Source organism: Chaetodon trifascialis, chromosome 2, assembly GCF_039877785.1.
Source record: "Chaetodon trifascialis isolate fChaTrf1 chromosome 2, fChaTrf1.hap1, whole genome shotgun sequence".
NCBI lineage: Eukaryota > Metazoa > Chordata > Actinopteri > Chaetodontiformes > Chaetodontidae > Chaetodon > Chaetodon trifascialis.
Window position 1 is genome coordinate 663,097 of NC_092057.1, and position 20,102 is coordinate 683,198.

Here is a 20,102-nt window from a genome sequence, read left to right on the forward strand (position 1 = left end):
GTGCAGCGTTGTGCAGCTGCTGATCAGCAGAGTCCTGGCATCAGACAGCACAACATTTTCCTGCTCACAGATTAAGTGAGATCACACCTCGACTCGGACTTTCACAGCCTGCTTGACACGCAAGAAGTAATCAGTAAGGCCAAAGACAAAACATGGTGTTTTATGGTGCGCTGTCAAACCAGGTGAGGGGGGGCCAAACCTTTCTGACATGCCAGACATGCTATTTTTACCTTTATTTACTTGCAAAGCTTGAAAACTAAACCTAATTAATTGTGACGAGGGACTCTAAAGTTTTCGGATTTGATAAGTTATTTGAAACTGGATTGTTGGTGGAGCTGTGAGGCTTCAGCACTCTGCAGAACTGCAGTTTCATGATAATGTCTTTCAGATTGTAAAGTTCAGGCTAGAGTATTGTGGTAAGGAACTTACAGAAAGCCAAATGTCATCAACAGATAATCCGAGGAAAAGAGAGAGCGAAACGCTGAATGCCATCATTGTGTTCTTCAGAAATATAAAATCCAACATCGTTCACGCAAGCGCCGAACAGCACCAACTTTGCAGCAGCAGAGCTGAGCATGAATAGACTCCAGATTTTGTCATTAAAAGTTTAATTCATGCTCTGAATGACTCTCGCTGCCTCTGTCCTCCATCGACCGGCTTGCTCTGCTGGCTCAGGACGAGATTTCGGCTCATTTGCGCAGAACTGAATCCGCTCGTCTTCGCTCAACTCGTGACCTTCACCACAAGATAAAATAAAGCCAACAGAGCATGGAGGAGTGTCTGGCTGTGCCATGTACCCCCCCCCCCCCCCCCCGCATATTTGACTCACCCAGCAGCACTCTGGCACCGCTCTCCAAAGAGCCATTACCCAATTATTAGGTAGTGAGGCTTTTACAAGGGAAACGGAGAAGAGTGAGTGATGAGGGAGAGACAGAGAGTCACACTGCGAGGAAGACGTGAAAAGGACGCCAGTTAGATCACATCATTCACTGTCGCCTTTAAGGATTGCAGAGACACTTTGATTGCAGTCTTCTGATTAAATTTCATTCTTAACCTTGAAGTTAATGTTAGGTGTAACTTCTTTGATTGAAACACAAAAACACAAATGTTTCATATTTGGAATTGCCAAAGCATGTGGATGTTCTGTGTGAGCTGCTTCCAGAGCTGTGAAGCTCCCAGTTTGAGTGCTCTGATCTCTTACGGCTGTGAACGTGGACGCTGGTGTCAACGCTCTGCCTGCCATCCCTCCTGTCTGAGCCCCACGATGTGACGTATAGTGTTATGTAAAGTGGATTTGAGTCTTTGTAATGTTTGTCCTTGTACAGTATTAAGATCATACGTTCACGTCATGGCTGTCGCTGTACGACATCCTAACACATTCTGAAACGTCTGAAGGGACTCGAAGTGCATCGTGCATGTTTACTGATGTGTTACTGTATGTAGGCACAACTTCATCACTGTGTCCTACATTACACTCAATGACTTATATTAGAATTTGTTTTTGGTTTTTTTGGTTATTTTGTTTTTCTTTTAACCTGTTTGAATAAACAAATAAATAAAAAACTAAAATAAAAATAATTCAGCACTGTACTGTCGTCATTAATGGGGAAATTAGCTTTAAAGATCGAACATGTTTTTTGTGTACAAGGCTGTAAACATGTTTATTTCTCCTGCAAAGTTGAGCATTTTAACACGGGGGTCTATGGAGCCTGCCTCGAGTGGCCATTCGAGGAACTGCAGCTTTGGCACATGGCAGCTTTGTTTTCATGTATGAAAACCTTTCTACAATCATGTGTTCACAAAGTGGTGAACTCGCTCCATCCTCTATGATCGACTGAGTCTTTCCAGGACGCCCCTTTCTCTCTCACCTGTTACCACTGAACCTGTTTACCTGTGGAATGATCCAAACAGGTGTTTCTGGAGCAGCTTTCCCAGTCTTTAGTTGCTCCTGTGAGTCCCCACAGACTAATCATTTTCGTCTATAGTGTCTCCCATAAAGTGCCTCAGTACATCACATCTGGTCTCAAATCTTAAGGTGCAGTTCATGAGAGGAGTCTCCAGTGCTGGCTAACCCCTGATAGTCTCATCCTATTCTATGAATTTGAGCTTTTAAGTTGAGACCTTTTTAGAGACATCCTTTTTCTCTGCTGTTGTTTGTATGTGCGTGCTTGTGTGTGTCCGTCTACGTCCGCTGTGTGTCTTCTGTCTGTGCTTTTGTCTTCTGCACTTCTGTCTTACAAAAAGACCTTGACCTCAATGACACTACTACTGAATAAAGATAAGGTGCACAACCTGTTTGGAAGTCACTGAGAACTGTCGCCAGATAATCTCAAGATTTAACATTTCTCTCAGTTCAAACAGCACGCCAAGAAAAAATCGCTTACTGTCAAGCGTGAGGCAAAAAAACAGCTGCAGACTGGTGCCAGCACAAAACTGAGAATGACCTCAATGTGTCTCCATTAGGTAACACACACACACACACACACACACACACACACACACACACACACACACACTCTGCAGCTCTGAAAGGGGTGAAGCTCTCCCACCCTCAGACATGCTGTTGCTTTCTTTGGAGGGCATCTGAAGGGGAGTTGGCTGCCGCTCAGCACGCCTTCCTGTCTGCTCTGTTTATGCAGCAGCGGCCGATTGTGGATGTAGAAACTGTAGATTTTTGAGATTTCTATCTTGGGGGTTTTTGCTTTTTAAGGAGTTGTAATTTTGTGATTTCAAGGAACTGTCAGGAACTGGGTCGTGCCTTTTGAACTGCTACACACTTCCATTCAAGTCCACTGTTGTCATTTCTCCCTGCCATAAAGCTCCTACCTGCTTCCTCTTCCTTCCCCCGTTGCTCGTTTCTCGCTCCGTCCAGCCCTCCCGTCTCCCTGTGACAGATGAGTTTGGTCAGAGGTCATGTGGTTGTAATTAGGAGAGCGCTGCCTCGGCTCTCTGGCCTGCTTCCTGTTTCTAATCTACGAGCAAACAGGCTTCAGTTCAGTCAGCCCTGAAAACAGCTGTTAGCCGCGGGGCTCAGCCTTCAAACTCCCAAACCTAAATAAAACAGTCTTTAACCTGTCTTCATAGTCTCATAACATTTATCATGAGCTTCCCTCAACCATGCCAGCCCCACCCTCCAATTTCCCTTCTTCTTGATCAGTTACATAACTGCTGAACGACAGAGGCCTCGTGGTGCAAACATGCTATTCTCTCTGTTTCTGTATCTGCTGAGCTGTAAATCTTTACAGTGGAATATTATTAGCGTGTTAGTTTTGGATCGTTAGAAAAGATCAGAGGTTATGCTCGTTTTTTCCTTTTTTACTGCTCCCAGCGTCTTCTGCTCTTCCTCTGTACTCTGCTTCAGACGTGGCGCTTGTTATCCAGGTGTAGTCTGTCTGCAGCTTTCGGCCTCTCAGCCTTTGTTCCAGCAGATCTGTCAGTATGAAGGTGTTGGACTTTTGGTCCTGTGTTGACATTGTGAGCACAGCCTTAAAGACGTCAGGAGCCTGGGCTGGAGGAGCTGGGTGAATTTGTCTTACAGTCGATGAGTTGCTCATCTTTAACCTTTTCCATGCTGTGCATCAGGGTTTTCATGCTTCCTTAATCTCGTATATGAGGAATTGATCACAGTGACTTTTATTTGAGACCTTGTGCATGCTCCTTTGCTGGAACAATGGTAATTTCCGTCCCCTGTCACAAGCTACAGCAGCTACTGTATGAAAGCTCATCAAAATGATTTATAACACCAAAGCATTAAAAACATATGATATCTTTCAGAGAGCGCTGCACTCGTGCAGCTGAAGCCTCCAGCGAGGCCTACAACCTGTCAGACCCCAAAGAAGAAGAGTAAGAGGCCATCAGCGCCCAGTGGCCGCTTTATTAGGTACACCTGTACCATCTAACATTGTACTGTACTAAAGCACAATTTACGTTTCAGAGGGAAATATTGTAATTTTTCCTCCACTTCCTGACAGTTATACATATATACAAAGTATCTACAGCTGGTTCCACATTGAAGAACCACACTGAAATGCTCTGACTGTTCTAACCCAGCGTTGGTTTTATTTTTATATTACTGTTGGCTTACTGGGTGTTTTTCTACCCATTTGTACTTTTTAACCCAGTATTTCAGCAGTGCTGCACTGACCCCACACTGAGTCCATTTTAACTCAGTGTCTTTTAGTGTGTTCAGTGTTTGTTGTTACTGTCAGATATTAAACTGAACTTTAAGAGCTTAGCAAAGGGAGATGTGGAAGCAGCGCTGCTGTGCTGGACTGCATGAGATCGTACAGGTGTGCACAGAGTGGCTGCCATGTGTACTACTCTGGAAAACTTTACCTAATCTGACAGGAAAATAAACACGCTACAACAAAAACGGAAAAAGATTTCTAGTTCTCATTGGATAATTAATTCAACTTGACCTCAAACAAGGAAATTATTTAGCAATTGAACTCAGGGGTCATGGATAAGCATCGCCAGTGCACAAAAAAGCAGAGACCGCTGAACCTGCAGCTGACAGGATTCTGGTTTGTGTCACTCTGAGGTCTAACATACCGGCCAAAATAGCATGAATAGCATTCGTTTACATGAATGGTCGCACTCTCTGCGTCTCATTTCTTATATTTAAGTGTAGTGTTTGGAAGGGATGGGATTGATCTACCCCCTGTTCCCGTCAAGTTTGAAAACCCTATCTGTCAGGTGCTTAGACACACACACACACACACACACACACACACACACACACACACACACACACACACACACACACACACACTCAGGCTGAGCACTGCCGTGCTCGCATGCTACCATGACTGTGCTCATATGCTGCTATTCACGTTGGTGTTTCACACTCAGCGGGGATAATTGAAAGAGAATTTACGGCTGCTGATTGTTTTTGTTGGATAGAATTAGGAGAAACAGCCTAAACTGGCCTGTTGTTTCCAGCAGTCTTATAAAAGTTGAGTTAATTGGGCTGATCGCTGACGGTACTTAGCTTAAGTGCAGCATGTTGTTATTTTTAATGGGCAACAAAGTGAGCACAAATACATTTAAAAGCTTTGGGCATGCACTTGTTTTCTGAGTGCTATTATTATCCAGTTTTCCATTATTTTTTGTCATTTGTTAGCTTTCATTTGTTTTGTTTATGTGGCCTTAATGCGTTTGAGTTTCCTCCCTTTTTCACTCCACTGTTGCATTTAATTGCTTCTGACGTGTACGGTTTTCTTTCATCACCTGCTCAAATTTCATTCTGTCAATTTACGTTCCCTCCTTCTCGAGCCCTTCGTTTTCCGAGTGTGTACATATTGTGACTCTGATGGCGAAAGTTAAACAAAGCTAAAGTAGACCAAATCGCACACCTAAAATGAATGAAGTCGTCCAGGACCAACAGTCTGTCCACTGTGCATGCTGGAACAGCCTCCACTAGTCTGGGCTGACGATACAGGAAACTGTTCAGATGTCGTGCTTTGTTTCCCAGCAGAGCTTTTCAGATCTCCACTCAAGGCTTAAAGTATTTACAATGCTGCAGTCTGCTTTTCCTCTAGCAGAGCCTCCCTCAGGACAGCATTACAGCTAATGGGAGAGATATGGCCAAACAGATGGAGCTGGCATGCAGCTGAACCATCCGCTGTCTCTGAGAGTTTGAGATGGGTTTTTGTTTGCTTGTTTGTTTGTTTATTTTAGACAGTTGGCCAATTTTTGGGGCTATGTCTCTAATACAATTTCCCTCAAAGGATTGAGAGGCTTAATTCAGATGCGAGGCCTGAGCTGGATGGTGTCATTTGCAAAGAATTAGAAAGGTGACATATGATGATGTGCGCTGTGCTACAAAAAAGCGACATTTGACATCTTAACTGAATACACAGGCTCCCGATTTAATGTGAAATTCAGAAAAAAGAAATGTTTACCAAAAAAACCACACATACCCAGTCCAGCCCCAACAGCAAGAGTGGTAGCACAGATGTAGGCTATGAAGACAGTTATCATACAGCTATTTACATGAACTGCTCTGCAGTTTGAAGTCTCTTTGTGAGAATACAGATATTTAATCATCCAATTTAGCGATGAAGCACCTTTATGTGTTTTGATATACTGAGATATACTTTTGTTTAAAGGGTCAGTTCACCAAAAATGCAAAAAGAAAGAGGTTTTCCCCTTAACTGTCGAAAGCAGTCCCAGTGAAAAATGTTGACAGCACCATGGAAATTCTACCCTCAGCCAATGTTCATTTTCAAAAAAGAGAGACCAAATCTAAAGGGGCTTCGAGCACAGTAAAATCAGACCAGCAGACCAGAGAATAGCTGGACTTGATCCAAAATGTGGTCAGCAGCATGATGTGCTGTTAATTAACACGCAGCCGTGCTTGAAAAGAGCAGCTACAGTAATTTTATGTAAAGTCACAGACACTCATTTTAAAGTTAAACACAAGTCTGTATAAATAATTGAAAAGTCTTCATTTTAACGTCCTGCACCAATAAATAAAAAGTCTGCAGCCAACTGTCTATCGTGTGTGTGTGTGTGTGTGTGTGTGTGTGTGTGTGTGTGTGTGTGTGTGTGTGTGTGTGTGTGTGTGTGTGTGTGTCTGGACTGGGTGGCTCCTCCTCAATCATGGCTCACCTACACCTGATCCTCCTGCCAATCAGCCACCGCAGCTGCAGCCAGTCTGCCAATCAGCAGCTGCAGGATAAAAGCCAGGTAACTCAGCTCAGCCTTTAGTTCCCCTCATGCCTTGTTCTTGCTTTAGCTTTAGCATTTCCTTTGTCTGAGTCACTAAACTTTGCTCTCCTTGTGTCTCAGGATCATCTCTCATGTATTTATCTGTCAAGTCTGGCCAGCTGCAGCCCTCCACCTGAAATCCTTAAATCCTTAATACCTGAATCTGTGTCCTGCATCCTGAGTCCAGTCTCACTCTTAACAAGTCGATGACGAGTCAAATCCAAAAAATAACTGACTTAATAACTTTATTTTACACAGGATACCAATTTCACAAAATATTTTCATCCACTGTGATTACGATGTACACAACGCATAATACTGCTGCTACTGAATACACTACCATTCAGATCCTACATACTGTACATTATACATATATCAAGCATATAGATGGACTGACCAAGAGCCTAAAAGCTTAAAAGAGACTCCCACCCACCCACCTGAATATAATTTAGACCTTTTGACTGTGAAAACCTCTCCGGAGCTCTGCAGTGGGGGCGCGTCAGGTGGAAAACGTTCTTCCTGTACATAAATCTATCACTGTGCTGCATTATTGTATCAGAATGGCGAAATACGGCTTCACAAAAACAAGATCTGTTCGTAAAGCTTAACAACAATTAGCATGCTGGACACCATCAGAGGTAAGTGTGTTATGTGTGTGCGTTTTGGGTGAACTAACCCTTTAAAGCGAAGTTTCCGCTACGAGGCACAAAGGAATTTTTCAAAGATATCGATTCCTGTTACGGAGCACCATAGAACGAACACATACCTGATGGCACAGATTTATGACTCCTGGTCAAAGGTACAACTTGTGTTTCTACACAAAGTCCCTGAAAGAAGTGACCAAAGCGGTAAAGTAGCACAGCACAGAAGTAGGAAAAAACGATTTACTTTGAACAAAAGTGGATTTCTAGTGCAAAGGAAGTAATTCCACATTCCTTCCTAATTGTGTGCTCTGCTGCTTTTCTCTTTTTTTATTGTTCCATTTGATTCTAATAGTTTCTGGGCAGTCCTCATTTACGAAAGCACGGCAAGTTCCTCTCCAGGCTGAAAAGAGTCTTTAATAAGCACCAAACCTGTAATGTTCTCTGATAAGTCTTGGACATGAAGCAGTATCCATGGCAAAAAAATACCAGTAATCCCAGAGATTCTGCCACTCCTCTCATTATTCCTTCTGTTCCATTTTCACTGGATGCTGGGTGCCACCAGGTATCCGTTGAAGGTGATGTAGACATCCACGTCGTCACTGTAGACTGCGTTCTCCCGCTCCCTCTTGTAGAGTCGAACCCAGACCTCGTCATTCAGCGCCAGATCCAGCATGACGCTCTGGCTCTGCATGATGGACCTCTCGCTGGGCTGAGCGTACAGGATCACCTGCTCCTTGTCGTTGTGCATCAGGTGGAGGTAGGTCTCCTTGAAGTTCCAGGTGTGGATGTTAATGTTGAAGAAGTAGATGCCGGGCACGTAGCAGTAGAACTTGCCCTTGAACATGTTGAAGTGCTCGTGGATGTTGACGAACACCGTGTCGAACACCAGCGCCTGGTAGTAGTCCACGCTGTGCAGGGACTTGCGACGTCCCACCGAGAAGGAAGAGTGAGGGATCTTGCAGGCGTCTCCAGGGGCACCCGCCTGGCCTTTGCTGCCTTTAAGGCCAATGGGTCCTCGGAAGCCAGGAGGTCCCTCTAAGCCAGGTTTGCCAGGTGTGCCCTTGTCGCCTTTGTCTCCTTTATCGCCTGGGTGGACAAGAGGAATCACAGGTTTATGATGCTGCTCATTGAAATAACTACCTCCTTTTTGTCAGATGAGATGAAAATTAGTCCTCATTGCACCCACTAACAGTCAAAGCTGGTCCAGATTACATGGTTTTATCCCCAAATGGCTGTACCACACAGGTTTTTCACCAAGAATATCCCTGATTTATAGATGTGAACTTGCCTATTAACAAAGTGCAGCTCTGAGTAAAAAACAGGTCCAAGACTTGATCAAAGCTCTGGCTTCAAAACAGATCGTTCATTCTGACATGCACACAATGCCATTAAGCTTTTTCTGTCTGTCATAGTGGTTACAAATCCAGAAATGGAAACAAATTGCAGCACGGCTTTCACATCTGACATCCTGAATCCTACTTATAAATCTGAAGCAGCTCTGTTAAACCAGTGCTTATCTTTATTCTGTGCTCCTCGAGGACTGGGACACAAAATGTTCTGACAGATTCTTGCACAGAGGGTCTGAATGTTCAGGTGCCAGGAGTCTTAAATGCTGAGTCAATGCTGAGATTTTTATGTAATCTATGATCTTTATTGACCTCTACTGAAGACCAGTAGGAACTGCAATAATAGAATTTTCTAGGAAAGACGCTGTAAAGCCAAAGAGCATCAAAAAAAGAGCAGCAGGCGGGGGAAAAGGAAATACCGTGTTGGTTTAAATGCTGGCTTTCCCTCAACAAACACTTTCTCCTTATATGAGACAACCAAGGTTTAGTTTAGGTGAAGCTAGTTCCACTGCTGAAGGTAATACTCCATGATCAGCAGACTGGAAACATCTCTTTCATTTGGTTTCACTTTTGGTTTCCACATAACATGAACCCTGCTCTTCTGGGGCAAAGACTCATCCGTCCACCCCACCCTCCTCCAACTCCAGACATTCTTGCTCATTATATTACGCCACCTTGCTCTGGAAATGAAGTCAGATTAAAGGCAGATTTACATGCATACAAATGCATTTACGATACATACGCACACACAGTCGGGACAAATCACAGGAATTAAGTGTGTTAGTGAGTCCGTGAGCCACCATGAGCTGCAGAAAGAGCCTTGTGGCTCCTTGGCAGATCCTCCAAGTTTCCAGAACTGTACTGGATGGATGTTATTGTGATGGGTGTGATGAGGAGCTCAGTCTAACACGCATCCTCAGCTGGTTTGGGATCTGGAGACTGTGGTCATATGAGCGACATCATTTCCAAACCATCAACCATCTGAATTTGTGACATTTCTCCACTTGTTTATTCGAGGATTTCCTTTAATTTGTTACATACAAACCCCAAAGCCATTTCATGCATATCCTCTATTTCACATGTGCTGTTAACCGTGTTAAAATTGTTGTTGGATGCAGTGACTCTCGTGTGTTTATATCTGCTTCCTGCTGCATCCCATTCTGCAACAGCAACCCAGCGTTGGTCTGGCTTTTAAAATTATACGGCACTTGACGCCAAGCTCTGAAAATGATTAATGAGCTTCTGTACATCCTTCTGTCACCGCTCCTGACTGGAATGTCAGTGGTTAAGTGAACATTTTGAGTCCTGCTTTTGTTCTCTTTGCTATGAATAAAGTGACACTGCATGGAGGACTTCATCACCATATCGCTCTGAAGCAGCTGTAATAACGAAGGCCTGAGAGCTCAGCAAACACTCACTGGATGATGAACAGAAGCCAGTAAGACACAATACATCCTTCAACAGTTGGAGGAAACGTTGGTGACAGTTTCAGTGATTTTTACATTCAGAAGGGTCACATGCTCCTCTGAAAGATCTGGACGACATTCAACACACCAAGGCTGTAAAGCTTGAAAATATAGAGAAATGTGAATATAAAAGATCTGTGAGGCTCTAAAGACATCTTGCTGTTTGTTTTGTCTGCAGGTCTGAACGTGGTCATGAGCTGAACACGTCAGGGTTGAGTAAACCACACAGAGAGAAGCCACAGCGCCGCCCTCACCCACCATGACCAACACTTCCAGGAGATCTGACATAAATCCCAGTGATCCTCCGGACAGATGCTCAGTGATCAGTCCAGCTGTGACCAGTGTCCACACAAAAGGCCCTGAAGAGCAGTTTCCACAAACAGCAGCTTAGCAGCACCTCTACACCACATGGACATATAAGGGACTGATCCCGTCTCCTGAAATCAAATAACAACCTCATGGCCCTGTGAGACTTTTTTCCTACTTCAGAACAACAGAATAATCTACTTTTGGATGTTCATATACAATTTGTGATGTTTGATAAATTCCATTAAAAGTGCAAAAACGTTAACAACTGATTCAACAACCAACACAACTAATCCCAGTTATTTTCTGTACATCATCAGAAAGACGCTGTGGCAGTAACAGCTACATGCTTTAGCATCGTGCAGCGGTGCTTCAAAATAAAATCACTGTGAATATTCACTACGCTTTGAAGTTCACAGTTTCTACGATGTTGACACACTCACCCACGACCCACTCATAATGCATGTGTGGTCCAAAAGTAAACCGTGGTCACTAAACATCACTGAGAGAATGAGCTGTTCTGCACGGGCTCGTACTAAAATCTGACAAGAAATCACAAAAGGCATGATAGCAAATCACTTCATTTTAGAATCTAAGGGGATAATAAGCATAGACGTGCTGAACTGACATCTGAAGAATCCATGTAAGATGAGACCCGAGGCCCCTCCCCATTAACATATGTTGTCGTGGCTTACAGACCACAAGAGTAAAATCTTACACAGAATTTACGATTATGCATGTTGTATTTGAACTGAACTTAGCTAAGAGGATCCTGTGAGAATGTAGATTTAATCCTGTAGCCGTAGATGTGCTGAAGAATCGCCTGTGTCCGTCGCTGAGGCCTCTGGTCTCTTCTGAGAAATTTGGCTGACTGCTCTCTAAATTCGAGATTGGATGACTAACTGATTGTGGGTCACGCTGATTAAATCCAATCACTGTGGCTTTGTGGGAGCAAACCCAACAACAAACACACACACACACACGCATGCACACACACACACACACACACACACACAACATGCAATCATACAAAGCACACACACAAAGCAGTCAGCGAGCCAGTACAGCACAGAGGAAACGGAGGGCGTGTTTGTGTGTATTATTTTTAGGAGTACGTTCAGCTGAAGCGCAGTGTGTGCGTCTGCACATGAGTGTGTGACGACTCATATGTTCCTGTGTGTGTGTGTGTGTGTGTGTGTGTGTGTGTGTGTGTGTGTGTGTGTGTGTGTGTGTGTGTGTGTATGCACGCATGTTTCCTGCCACATAAGCAGGTTTGGTGAAAGAGCCTGAAGAGACCTCAGACAGTGGCACTGTTTACAGCTTCATTACCTTGTCTGTACAGTAGAGCAACAATCTGAGCCATAAATGCGACTCCTGACACTCTGGGGTTGACAGCTCTCAAAAACCGATCTGTTATATCCTTTTTTTTTTTCAGATTAGAAGCTCTTTTTCATTTTGTTCATTCAAGTTATCCAAGCTTGAACAAGAAATAGGCCTAAAAGAGAATCATTTCATGCTCAGTGGAGATGTGACTACGCTTTGGTGTGCAGTTGCTACGACCTTATTATAGCTGCACATGTCGACGTGGTGTCAGTCAGAAATTTCTGACGTCGTCCATTAATAAAGTATGTGGCCCAGTGGAAAGCATTCATTGAGTGGTGAAGACACTGTGTGAGGCAAACTGTTCAGAACTTGGATTTCCTCAGTGGAAAACTTATGGGTTCTTCTACAGCACAAAAGAGCTTTTAATTGGCTGAACCTACAGTAGGTGTGTCCGTGCATTGTTTCTGCATGTTTGTGTGTGTGAGAGACAAGAGAGACGAAAGAGGCTTTTTCTTTTCACAGTTCAGCAGTTGGACTGGTTACGGGTTGATCGCAGGTCAGAACACACTTGGCGCGTCCAGCTATCGAAGGACCAGCCGATAAAACTCACAGTGATGACACATCCTTTGGACTCTCTGGCTGAGCTGGCTGCTCAGGCTCTGATATTAGACACACATGTTCTCGCAAATCCCTCTCCAGCTGTAATTGTGTGGTTCGTGGATATTAGAAAATCCTTGTATTTTTACTGCCTTTCTTCTCTTGTCACATTTTTCTGTCTCTTTCTGTTTCACCTGGCCTCAAACATACACTTGTGCATACAACATGTAGTGGTCTTCACGGGTCCACCTAGTGTCCAAAGACCTGCCAAGGACCCGAGTCAGGCCGGGTGAAAGTGACATTCACTTTAATCTTGTTGGGTCTCATTCTACTGGAGCAGCTGCTTTCTGAGGCTGAACAGAAAGGGAAAACTGCTTGCCTTGTGGTCCAGGTCAGGGCCAGATTAACTCACCATGAGTTTCCAGGAAAAATGCTCCTGCTAAGGCCCTTCATAGCCCCAGAAACTAGACTTCGACCGTAGATTAGGTTCAGGGTCACCTTCTGGTCCTTTGCTTTCCAGTTTATACTGTGTTTGAACGGTTTATACGGAAACATTTGCCTGCCCTCAAAGCACCCTGATGGTCTGAGGGCAGTCGCCTGCTTGGATCATCGCGCTGCGGCCAGTATTGGTGGTCAGTGGGTTCATTTGAGTTGAATGCGGCTTGAATTAGGTCTAAACGTGAATGTTTTCCAGAGGTCCATTCCAGATCAAGACCAAAATGTTGGAGCCATGAAGATGTTTAGTAAAGTCAAATGAAGTGAGGAGAAAAGCCTGTTTCACATTCTTCCACTCTCATGCGTGACCTGTATCTGTGTTATTGTGTTCATACTGACATGCTGATATGCTCCTATGACAGACTACAAACAGACAAAATGATGTGGTTTTGTCTTCTGGTGAGCCGATGCCTTTTTCAGTCTGGGATCTACTTCAGTTTCTTCCCTTCGTGGCTGACATGAACTCATATGTTGATGTGCGTTTTCTATGACAGAGACTGTCAAAGCTAATTAAGTCGTTGTTACTTGGCTGTTGGTTTCTTTCTAGAAATGCTGAAGCCAGTTTCAGTTGTGTAAGTGGTTCCAGGTTGTTTCTGTGAGTGCAGTGTCTGAATTCCTTTTCAAAGACACTCTTATTTTTGTCTCCACTCACCCATCAATGCATGGGTACACTTCAGCAGCTCTGTTCAATTACAATATACATGATTACTCTTCTGATTAAATAGTGGCCTTGACAGACGCAGAGCCATCTGGAAAAGCAGAAGCTGTGATCTGATTAAGGAAATGTAGCTTGAAACGGGAGAGAGTACCTCAGATATTCAAGGATGGATGGTTTTCTGTGAATGAACACACGATTGCAAACACTTTTTTTGCTAAAAGCGCAGTACCTAAAAGACACAAATAAATAACAAAGGCTGACCTCTCATGTTACATCCTGCAAGACTCAGAAGACAAACTGGAAACGGAAAGCTGAGCAACTGCCAAACAAACAGGAAGTACCAGCCAACTTCAAGTCAGCAGACCTCAGAAGCGACTCCAGGCTCTGGTACCTTTGAGGATGGTCATGTTGATGACGGTGCGGACCTCAGGCATCTGATATTGGGCCGTGGCTGCTGGCGGCTCCATGTGGTCGCAGCACCGCCTGCAGAGTCTGGAAGGAGGTCTGGAGGGGGAGGGGACGCAGCAAACCAGAGGGAGGAGCAAAAGCAGCCTCACACACACCGCCAACATGGCTGTCATAACCTGAAACAGAGAGGAGGGACAGTGAAGATAGAGGACAGCAGAGATGAAGTGAATATCCACAAGAAGGCTAATGACACTTATGGATCCACATGGCTCTAAAGCTGTCACATAATTCATTATTTTCAGAATGAGGCTCCTGCACGATCCCTTCTGCAAGAGGAAGTCCCAAAAGAAACTGACTGTTAAACCATCGACCCAAAACCAACATTTTTGGGGCCAGTTTAGTTGTTTGGTTGGTGTGTTTTTTCCACATTCCTGTGAACAACTGGCCAAGTGTCACTGACAATAACAGTCTGAGCATCTTTGCTTAAGAATCAACATGCACAACTCTTTAGATTCAAGATTTTTCACTAATGTGCAACAATCACACAAGGAGAAATCTACTGTAACTACTACTGCAGAGTGCAGCCAGAGTCATGGATATGTCCCAGTGTTCACAGCCTCATTAGCTAAGACACACGCCACAAGCTGTAGCATGTGTGTGCTGTGATTAATAAAGTAAATCTTAATCTTAATCTTAATCTTAAAGCACAAGGCCTCCACACCTCACCTCTGGCTCAGAAGGTTTCTGGGAAATGTAGGAAAGCACTAATTAGACGGCGACGGTGCAAGTGGAAGCTCAAACACCATAAAATAAAATTACTATCATTCAGCCTTCAGTCATTCCCGCACACACTGAACAGAGATTGATGACACATCTCAATGTACATACAGAATGTGAGGAGCTATTTTCCCTTTAACTTTCAAGGACAAAAAACTGAGGCATGAAGGCCAAAGCCACAGATGGGAGATTGCCTTGTGACCGAGTTGTCATATGGGATCCAGAGGACTTGGATTAAGAAATATAATCCTAGCTGTTTGAACAGATTTGAAAGCGAAGGAGGGAGTTATGCGACCGTCCATATGTACACACATGCAGTATGTCCACCTGGGCTCCATTGGCTGTGAAAACATCAGAGGCCATTTGATTCTCTGCCTGAACTCAGAGCAAGAAACACTTTCACGCACATTTCCAAAGACAATATGTGCTGCTGAATCTGTCACCCCTGGCACACCTCTCCTCTTAATGCGGATCCACGCTCACGTTTCTCTGCATACACAGATAAACCACAAAGACAGAAAAATACTTTTATTATTCGACTACCCTGAAAACTTTCAGTCGTGTTCAGCAATAGCAAGACTTTTCTGAGTGAAGGTCACAAAGACCTTTCTAGTGTTTCTGTGTGGCTATGTAAAATAACATAACGCAAAACATATGGTGCTTGTTTGATGATTTTACCCAGAATTCCTCATGGTAAACTGAGTGCATATGGTTCTAGGATGGGTAGTCCAGGAGGGGGGCTGGAGTCTCCAACCACACTAAAGAAAATGATGTTGCACGAAACCCAACTGGCTCAGAAAGTATTAAATAAAGTTGGAGTCAGCAATTTTAATCCAGTACACTTTTTGTCAAATTCAGCAAATATCTCCACGCAGTCCGCGAGCCGTCCGTTCTGTGTGGCCTGAAAAAATCTGTTTTTATACACAGCGCTGGCTCTGTAAATGTGAAACAAACAGACTGAGCCACCCAACACTATTCCAGCCAATCACAATCAGGTGGTGCTCATGCTTGAGAGCGATGGCTGCCAAACAAAGAGAAGGTCAAAGAGCAAGTAGGTGACACTGGTGTTCACCTCACTCTGCCTTTCCCAGTTCAGTGGAGCTTTACATTAAAACATCTTTCAGCTCACGGCTTTGGTTCCATCTAACCTGCTTCCAGGCTTTGTTTCTGATCACAGCAGGCGATCTGATCACAATGAAACAGCTTTAAAAACTCTTTGTGCACCACCTGCCGACATTCGACCAGGAGACAGACAAAGTTAGAAACCAGCTGCTGAGCAAAGTGGAGCATTTAGAGGTTTAAAGAGCCCCCCCCCCCCCCCCCCCCCCCCCCCTCCGGAGTTAGAGGAGACCAAATCTGAGCTAAAAGGAGAGCGAATGTTGGACTTACATCTGCCAGCTGGCCAGAAACATAACTACAAACAATGTTGTTCTGTATCTGCTGCATGTGCAAATAGCCAGCTGCTAACGCTAATATCAGCTGGCTCAGGACATGTCAGTGTCATGTCCACAGCTTGATCCACTGGGCCCCAAAAATCTGTTAATGCAGGTTTCAGTGCAGTCTTTTAATACACGTACGTAGACGAGCATTAGACTATAACAACATCAAATTTCTACAAACTGATCTCATTTCAACATTTACTTCAGAGGAATTTCTGGTCACATGACAAATCACACTACTTTTATCCTGATTTTTTTTTTTTTTTCACCACCTCCTCAGATGTGAGACGCTCCACTGAGCTCACAGGCGACTCTCTGACCTTGTCTGTCTGCTGTTTGGTGCTGAGGGAGGAGGAACACAGTGGGTTTATCAGTGCCTATGTGCTGAAAGCAGCTGCTCAGTCCTGTGGGAGAGCGAAGCGATGAGAGCGGGATGTGAGGAACAATACAACCAAAACAATGAGGAATGACAGTCTCAGGGTAGATCCCAGCAGTCTTTCTATTCTGCGTCCTCCATCTTTTGCTATCATGCCCTTCTTTCATCTTTCTCAGTCTTCAGCATATCTCAGTTCCACACTTTCTATCTCATCCTCCCACTTTTCTTTCTTTCTTTCTTTCTGCCATCCGTCCTCGTGTTTAGCCTCTGAAATCTGCACATGTGTAACACAAATCCTCTGAAAAGCAAGATGGAGAGGAGAGAGCAAAAACAAAAGGCGGATGAGAGAGAAAACTAAGAAAAACATCGACAGGAGAGAGAGATGAGAGATAACAGAGATTCCCCCAGGGGTTTGCAGTGACGGATGAATGTTAACCGGATTGGAAATGACGGATGGAGCATGACCGTGAGAAAATGAAGGGACTGGAGCTCTGCCACAATATTTTTATCCAACTACTGATAGTAAAATATAATTTTTACAGTTATTTTCTGAATCTGCTTCACTATCACAGTCAGCCAGATTTCAAGGGATGCATTTACACTCACACAATATGTTTGAAAACTAGATTTTTTGTTCACTTGATCCACACACGCCTGATTATCTGCAGTGGCTGCAAAAGCTGAGCAGCTTCAATTTCTTCATAAAATATCCAAATGCTGCAGTTTGGTTTGTGTCATAAAGAAAAGAAAGCATAAGGACTGGGTGGTTGTAGCAGCTTAGAACTGCTCACGCTGGATGGTGGGTGGCTCATCTTTACAGTAAATCCTGAATCGCTTGAATGCAGCAGGCCTCGAGGGAAACACGCAGCATGACTGTGTCAGAGAAAAGCACCCTGGTGGCAGCAAGGTTTCATTCTACTAAACTGATGTATGAGCGAAGACTGCATCAGTTTAACACATGACAGTACAATGTCTCTGAGCAGCACTGCAGCTGGTGAATGTAGAAGAAATGATATGCTTCATACATTCAAACATGATAGACGTACCAAAGCGCCCTCCTGCTTTGCTGTCCCAGTGGTCAGCGATGGTACTGCAAAAGCTGACAAAGAGTAGAAGCGAGAAAGTCTGCAAATGATGGAGGGAGGGATCCTGACATACCTCAACAACTACTGAGTGTCATGACGCTCTGTAAGGCATTCAGGTTCTCCAGAGGCCGATCCAGGTCACTTTGGTTATTTTCATTTAGTGCCACCAACAGGTCAAAGATTTCCAGTGAAATATCTCAGGATAAAACCATCTTTTCCTTCAGCAGATGGATCGGCATAACTTTTCGACATGCCAGCCTGCTCTCATTCCCAGAGCATCAAATACTGATGTTTCATCATGCCGCTCTGCATCTCCTACAGATGCACAAGACGCCCTTTAGCATTTGTATGAAAGTTCACTGTGAACCCATCCATGGCGATATTGGATGCTCAGAGTTATGAATGTCCACAAACTGAGGAAGGTGGAGTGGATGGATGGGTCAAACCCGCCCTGACCAAACTGCGACCGTTTCACAGCATGAGCCGTGAGTTAGAAAGGCTTTCTGCTAAACAGGTTTGTGCGTTGCTGGAATGAAAACATCGCTGTTGCTGTGGGCATCTACTTTTACTGTGGATGGGTTTACAGTTAGTTAGCTGAGCTCATTCAGACACTAAAGGCTGTCCTCACGTCTGTATGAGACGCACAGGGGACAAAGTGTTGCTATCTGATGATCAGGGAATGAGCAGGTTGTTGTGAAACACACGCTCCATGTTCACCAGAATAAATGTTGGCACTGAACTTGTCTTCAAACCACACAAACTGTCCATTTTTTATGATCAAACTTTCTATTTTCAATTTTATGTTGTGACAATGCTGTAGTTATGGCCTGGCAAAGAAAAAACACTTGGCGAGGGTTAGAAAGAGACCCTGTTTTAGCTTAAAACACATGTTGTCACAAACACGGCTGGAAAATGTTCTGACCTCTGGTTAAAAATACTCAGTCTTGCTGCCACAAACAGGACTGGAAAAATGTCCCAACTTCTCATTCAAAATATCCGTTTTTGCCGCCACAAACGTGGCTGGAAAATATTGTCATGTGTCCTTAAAAATTTCCGGTTTGTAGCCACAGACATGGCTCCGACAGTGGTCTGCTGCTTGGCAGCCATGTTGCCTCGCTGTCCTGCCAGGACCATCACCACCATCACTGATTACGTACATGTACCAGTAATCTGAACTCCGGCACTTTGATAGCTACTGAGACACTGATATGGTACGTATGACACATTCATGCTCTGCAGAAACAAACAATGCAGCATGTTATTCTGCTGACAGGGCAGAAAATTTTGCAGTTTTTCTTCTGACCTGATCACGTAAAATGATCCCACACACTGATCTGATTAAGCCCACTACATGCTGTGACAGCACAGATGTGCTGACAGTCATTTATGACACATTAGCCTGCTGGTTAGTTGGTTTATTTTCCATACAAAAATACCTGCTTTCCATTTAGTCTAATGGCCAAATGTAGGTGCATGGCTCCAAGTGGGTCAAGCTAATGTTGGGGGGGCTTCAAACTCCAGACTTGATTAGAATACAACTTAACAACAGACAATATAAATAATTTCACCATCCTTAGAAACGGACTCCTCTACTGTAACTTCATGAAGTGTGTGTGTTTGGTAACCTTACATTTGCTGATATGGCACTTTTGTGTGACAGTAGCCAAGCTGATGCCAAATTTATTACATCATAACCTCGTGCTCCCTCATCAACCCTCACCCCTCCTCACCCTAACACCACCGTGACCTCATCAGAGCCGCGCGCACAGTTAGCCATGATGAACGCACACGCCGCTAATGACGTGACACACACGCCGCCTGATAGGATCCCAAAACCACAACACACACACACGACAGTCACAATGAATCCATTTAAGAAGCCACGTCTACAACGCCAGAGCATCAGTTTGGCATGCAGCTGCAGTCCGGATAAATCATACACACACGCACACACACACACACACACACACACGCACGCACGCACGCACGCACACACACACACACACACACACACGCCATGCCCGATCGACGTGCACGGCGATGTTCGGGTAACTTTTTAAAAGCTGCTGCTGAGTTGGCGACTTGTGAAGAACTTCTTCAATCCTGCACGTCTCTGCAAGCACGCAACGCGCCGCCGGGTGTTTCTTCTTCAGCTTTTTTCTTAGATTTCGTGAAGCTCCGGAGGATTATTATGCGGAGCCGTGAGACGGATTGTCAGAAAGTCGTTGTCACGTCGTGTCAGAGTGTCTGCTCTCTTACCTGATGGAGTTTCACCGCAGCGGAGGAGGGAAAAGAGCAACTGCTGGTGTCAGGCTGAGAGAGGAACTACCAAGGAGCGAGCTCTCTCACTCTCTCTCCCTCCCTCCCTCCCTCCCTCCCTCTCTCCCTCCCTCCCTCTCTCTCTCTCCACACACACACACACACACACACACACACACACACACACACACACACACACACACACCTTTAAT

General features: G+C 44.4%; 2 protein-coding genes across 3 annotated transcripts in view; one reads left to right on the forward strand and one right to left on the reverse strand.

Annotated features, from left to right (window-relative positions):
- LOC139339980 (voltage-dependent calcium channel gamma-2 subunit-like) overlaps positions 1 to 20,102 on the forward strand; it is a 366,973-nt gene that overhangs the window by 194,604 nt on the left and 152,267 nt on the right. The window lies entirely within an intron of this gene.
- On the reverse strand, positions 5,852 to 19,955 carry c1qtnf6b (C1q and TNF related 6b). The gene is made up of 3 exons (XM_070983732.1): positions 19,891 to 19,955; positions 13,938 to 14,130; positions 5,852 to 8,441 (listed from the first exon to the last, which is right to left on the reverse strand). Exons 2-3 carry the CDS (start codon positions 14,125 to 14,127, stop codon positions 7,894 to 7,896), a joined length of 738 nt encoding a protein of 245 aa, XP_070839833.1. The 5' UTR covers positions 14,128 to 14,130; positions 19,891 to 19,955; the 3' UTR covers positions 5,852 to 7,893.

What these genes read in the sequence shown, in the direction of transcription:
- c1qtnf6b (XM_070983732.1), bottom strand. Translation starts at nt 14,127, where the DNA reads ATGACAGCCATGTTGGCGGTGTGTGTGAGGCTGCTTTTGCTCCTCCCT. An exon ending in CAACATGACCATCCTCAAAG is followed by an intron (nt 8,442 to 13,937) that starts GTACCAGAGCCT and finishes TTGTCCACCCAG; the next exon opens with GCGATAAAGGAGACAAAGGC.